The 6,000-nt window shown below is 30.4% G+C and overlaps 1 protein-coding gene across 4 annotated transcripts in view; it reads left to right on the forward strand.

The window, feature by feature from the left end:
- The window catches only part of LOC117178228 (vesicle transport protein SFT2A), an 80,233-nt gene extending 75,266 nt beyond the window's left edge, over positions 1-4,967 (forward strand). For all 4 annotated transcript variants that reach the window (XM_033369542.1, XM_033369545.1, XM_033369543.1 and 1 more), the window contains 3 exons: positions 724-893; positions 1,958-2,075; positions 3,840-4,967. In XM_033369542.1, coding sequence (XP_033225433.1) covers positions 724-893; positions 1,958-2,075; positions 3,840-3,968 — 417 coding nt within the window. In that variant the 3' untranslated portion in view covers positions 3,969-4,967. The remainder of the gene's footprint in view (positions 1-723; positions 894-1,957; positions 2,076-3,839) is intronic.
- The last annotated feature ends 1,033 nt before the right edge of the window (positions 4,968-6,000 follow it).

Consider the following 6,000-nt stretch of genomic DNA (forward strand, 5'->3'; position numbering starts at 1 on the left):
GATTTTTTTTTATGCAAAAATAATCGTCTTTAAGTACATCTTCATAGTGGACACACCCAGGGTACCAGGATATCCACCATAGAAAAAATTTAATTTTGAGTGGATTATAACTTCTTTATTAAGATATTTGACTTATTTACGTGAAGTGGATTGAGTAATGATAGGATAGATGAAATTTAAGATGATTAAAACCTTTATTGTTCACATTCTTGGCATCTGTTTTTACACATCCGCACCACCGAAAACGACGATTTGCACTGACTACAGCGATGTCGCAGGCTGTACCCACTCACGGCAACACCTTCGCTTCTCCTTTTAAATGAGTTACAGTGTGTACATTGTTTTAAAAATGCCTCTGGCACTTCTGATGTTGATTTATTGGAATAAACGAAAAAAAAGAAGATTTGTATCGCATATATATTTAAAAAATTGAAAAAGAGAGGTTGCTACACAGTACCCTGGGTGTGCGGACGACGTGGATAAAGTTGGGTGTGCACACAAGGGTTAAATTTTCTTATTTTAAATGAAAAATTCTTTTAAAGTATATTAAAACTATCTTCCCTAACCACTTACTATTCGATAAGTTATTTCAATTTATATTGATATATTGGATGCAAGTAATGTTTGTTAAAAACATTGTATTGAAAAAGCATTGTTTTCAATTTACATATTGAATAATTTCTTGTACTTCATTTAAATTAAATGATATGCATGATTTTACAGGTAATGGACGCATCAACCTTGAGTTGGTCGACGAGAATAAAGGGCTTTGCGATCTGTTTTGTGATCGGTATTCTCTGCTCACTTCTCGGATCGTTTGCTCTCTTCTTAAATAAGGGATTATCAGTATTTGCCGTATTTTATACTCTTGGCAACATTATTTCTATACTAAGGTACACTCTCAAAGTTTTGATTTATTTATATTTTCCAACAAAATGTATACTTAATTAAATTTCATCTGCTCTATAAAATATGAAATCAAGTTCAAGTTAGTCCATATAAAGAATCAGGTTTCAGTTTCACAGCACGTTACAAAAGTTTTTTGAGATTCTCTACAATATTCACTATTTTTTAGAACATTTAAATACTCCATTAATTCTGCAGCACAGTATATTTATTTATTTCATTGAAAAAACTCAAGCTTTCTAAAAATAGACTCAAGTCCATATACAGAACAACTAGAACCTGATTCTTTGTACAAACACACCTGAACTTGATTCCATGTTGTGTCGAACAGCCAATTTTTTATTCGAATTACTTATTTCGTTCCAAAACATGATACAGAAATTTTAATTCCAATCTACTTATTAACACATTTTACAACCTATTTTATATTTTCTTTAAATGTATTATTCTTCTATGTGTTAATTAATTGTAATGTGAAATATAATTTTATAAGTAAGCAGATTAGGAATCCATTAACGAAAATCCTATAGCCAGTCGCATTTTCCCGTAAATCCGTGTACAATTTCACTAGTAACATTATAATTCTCACTCAAAGCAGTCACGGTCCATATCCGCCCATAGAAACAAATTTGATTGGAATGTGACTATTCTTGTGTGACAAATGTTACCTGGTATACTTGTAACACTCTGACACTATGTGAGAATACCTGTTATCTGTATTATCAAATGGGACAGTAATAGATGTGCTGGTAAGTTTTCAACTTTCATTTGAGCCCCCATCGAATATTTTAGCATCTTTCGTTATTTTATTATGGACTTCCAAGGAAGTGTTTGAAACGCATTTTTTTACTTATTGGTCACGATTTGTCCAAAATGCGACATACTAGAGGATTTTTGTCAACGTATTCGCAATTTGCGAAAGAAGTTCTATAAGAAGTAACTAGAATGTGTTATCGGAAAATTAAAATTTAAACAATGTATCAGTGTTTTAGATCAGATAGATTTGAAACGCAGTTTTTTATCTTGTTAAGCAATTTTTTTATTTTTCAAGTACATGTTTCCTCATGGGACCAGTGAATCAACTCAAGAAAATGTTTGCATCTACAAGGTTAATCGCCACAATTTTTGTATTCGTCTGCATAGGAATGACACTTTATGCTGCAATTGGAGTAAGTACGATAAATTAATATTACAGAGTCGTCATTTAAACACTATCACTTCTATGCGTTCCTGTTTTCTATCTGATGACACAGAATGCTTAAAATTGCATAAATAAGTAAAGATAAAAAAATGTTCATGAAAGTAAAATTAAAGCGCATTTTAGAAACCGAGTATTGATTCCTATAGGTTAAAACTAGGCATTTGCAAAAAAATTTGATTCTATTTCGCACAAACATTGGACATGCCTCGAGTGCCGAAAAACCGACTTCGATTGACGAAAATCCAATATGCGACTGAAAAAAGGCATTTTAAGTTTTTAATAATAATTATAATTCTGAAAATTTAAACCGATGTATGTAGAATGCAGATTGCAGATCCAGGAAAACTTGTGAACAATACTGTTTCGATCTGGTGATTGATATTACGCAACCTATATGTAATGCAACGATAAAAGTAAAATGTTTTTTTAACGGCCTTACAGGTTTATAATATTTATTTTCTTATTTAATATTCTCGAGCCAGAATTATAGGGGCAGGACTGCTACTGAAGGTTAGCCCAATATTAACATTTGGATTAATAAATTGTAAAATAAGAAATTTCGTGTAATATAAAAAATATGTACTTCAAATTTTCATTAATTTATATAGTTATTTGCAGATGGGATTTTGTTTTTTATAAAAGTTGTTTTGCATCTTTAGAGCCAATTAAAGAGCAACTGTACGATAATCTATCAGGCCATTTTTGAGCAAAATATCATTTGAATTTATAATAATATTTTTTAATCCTTTAGTATAATTAAAATATTAAAAATTCCAAAATTAGAACATTATTATTGTTTTCCAATTACAGTGCAAGTCCGATAAGTGTACACTCCTCTTAAAACTTCATCTCACGTACGACACGCACACTAATTGTGTTTCTCCCACTACGTGTGCTATTTTGCTTATGATTTTGCGCCCATGATTTATGCATGCGCGGACCGAATATCGTGCTACTAGAGGGAGAATCCGATAAGTCCGCAATTCCTGAAATTTTCCGCCCCTACAGCTTTAGCTTATAAAGTCGAATTTTTTAGTGTTGGTCCTTACCATTCATATCCTTAGTTTAGATTTATTATAAAATTAAATATATTTTTTAAATCATCTTCATTATAAATTATAAATCAAACAGTATTATATATATCACGATATTTTAAACCTATAATAAGGATATGAATTGTAAATCCCAATCATTAGAGTTGGCCACTTTCATCGCTAAAAACAATTCCTGGAAAGGATTTCAAATTCAAATTTCTACGATTTCCAAGATTTTCAATTGACAATTGTTGAATTTTGAAAATGTAGAATTCCAAATTATTCAATTTTCAATAAGTACATGGTAAAGGTATGTAATTTTGAGCGCTTTTTTATAGTTCAATTTTGAATATTTACAATTAGAAATTCTTCAATTTTTAACGTTTTTAAGATTTAAAATTGAAGATTCATTAATTTGGAATATTTACATTTTAATATAATGTAATTTTTAACGATTTTTAAAAATATTTAGTTCAACTATTAAAATAGACAATTGAAAATTCGTCAAGTTGTTATATTTTGGATTGAGAACTCTTCAATATTTAATGTGTCAAATAGACTAAGGTATAATGTTGTTGTTGAAAATTTAATAAATTTAGAGAAAAATATTTTAACCGGGAATTTTTTACTGAGAGGCGCTTTATCCTGAAGTTTGAATATAGAAAAATATTACCAATCGTGTTTTATTTTGCTTGCAGTTGCATAAACCGGGACTCGCTCTACTCTTCATAATTCTACAATCCTTGTCAATGACGTGGTATTCATTATCATACATTCCATATGCCCGCGATGCCGTAAAAAAAACGGTTGAATCCTGCATCACGTGAATCTGCTCAAAGCAATATGACCTGTTTTTCTACGACTCAGCAACCTAAACATTAGAAGCATATGTGACGACAATAGGCAATGTAAACGCTATTAATTAAAAAATGTAATGTACATGAAGTGAATTTAGCGTAATATTTATAAAAAACAATTAAACAAGCATCCATAATAACATGAAAAAGCAGTGGTTGGCTTGGAAAGATAAAAACTGTTTACAAAAGATGGCGATCATTTAATTGTATCATTTCTTTTAAACATGTAAGGAAGGTTAAAGAAGTTTTGCATTTACTTTGATCATTATTTTGGATTTATGTAATTTAACGTAATGTAAGCTTTAACATGTTATTTAGTTCGGTTTAAGTGCCTTTAGAGCTGGTTTTACTTTCAGTTTTTTATAGAAATGCTGTTGTGGTAAAGAATGCCCTTTGTAAAATTAGAAATAAGGAATATTTGGATGTTTATTGTTTCTTTTAATGTTCACACTTTTGGGAATCCCATTTTCATATTCATATAAAATACAAAAAAATCGATGAAGCAACACCCTACATTTTAACTTTGTTTCAAAGAGGCCAGTTTACCCTATACTTTCAAAAAGCGTTCAGATAGACGTAATATTGAATCTCAGGTGACCAAGAGCAGAGTAGAGTAGAACCTCTCTTGTTAAATTAACAAATAACTGAAAATTGCACAAGAATTTTACACGTAAATTTTAAATTTTACAACGTAAATATATATTAAGGATGATTTTTACATGATAAAGTAAGCCACCGAATAACCCCTTATCGAACCTTGTATGACCAATAGTTTATGAAATATCAATTTTGGTCAATAAGGGTGTGCCTTCACTGATTGTTGACATATTTTGACAAAACGAGTGAAGATTTGGAATACGACGTTGCATCGAATCTTCTCACGGAAAAGTCCAAGAGAAATATTGTAAATCTTATGAACAATTCTTGAAGTGGAAAAAGAATAAAAATATAAATTTTTCAGTGGTTTTCTTTGCAATGGATTTTTTTTCCTTAATCGCTTTCGTATCGTACTGAAAACACTACACTCTGGCAAAGTCCCTATTTCCCCACTTGTATCCTAATGTATTATTACTACTAATCAGTAATAACAAGAATGCCGCAAGTTCTAGATAAAGAAATTCTACACTTTTTATCAAAGTTTTCATTTTTTTTTTCTTCTAAAAAACATATGTGTAAAACAATGTGTTTTACATATAAGTTGTATTTTTTAATGATCTAAAACTATTAGTTACAGCTTTTTAAACATATTTTATTATTTACTGGAATCAACGCAAAAATATGAGATTTTTTACTTTTATAAATTATAATTTATTCATAATTATCAACATTCAAAATAAATTTTGCGCTTATTCTTACTATCATATATGTAATCAGAATGCCAAAATACATGGGCATAGTGAGTTTCAAGTTAATCGGGGGTATTCGCATTTTGGAACTGTACCCTAAATAATATTATTTAAATAATTCTCATTAAAAATATAACGCTTTGACGGAAAAGTCAAAATTTAAAGTTAAATCACCGTTACGCTAGGTTCAGCGTTGACAGTTCAGAGATCAGTTCCATTATCCACATTAATTTAAGTTGATGTTCAAATGCAAATACACTTGCGAGATGCGAACTGAATTACCGAAATCTGGACTGTGAACGTAGGCCCTTTCGAAAATTTTACAAAAATCGGCAACTAGTGTAATTATTGAGGCAGCTACTGTGAATTATCCGTGTTGATTGTCACTGTAAGAATTATTCTTGAAAAAGCGACATCTGAACAATAGATGAAACGACGAATCCTGTAATTTTGACAAGTATCAAGGATTATATTCGATGAATTTAAGTCATTTTATCTGAAATTGTAATAAAAGCATGTTTCGGAAATCTGGCTTAATTATTTCTGGTTCTGGATGCCTTAAGGCGAAACGGTAGGTTTGGCTGAGCACGGCAATGACTGCAGTGATATCTAAAAGAAAATCGGAAATACAGTCTAGTGCCCCCTGGCAAGTATGA

This window comes from Belonocnema kinseyi, chromosome 8 (assembly GCF_010883055.1).
Source record: "Belonocnema kinseyi isolate 2016_QV_RU_SX_M_011 chromosome 8, B_treatae_v1, whole genome shotgun sequence".
Lineage (NCBI taxonomy): Eukaryota > Metazoa > Arthropoda > Insecta > Hymenoptera > Cynipidae > Belonocnema > Belonocnema kinseyi.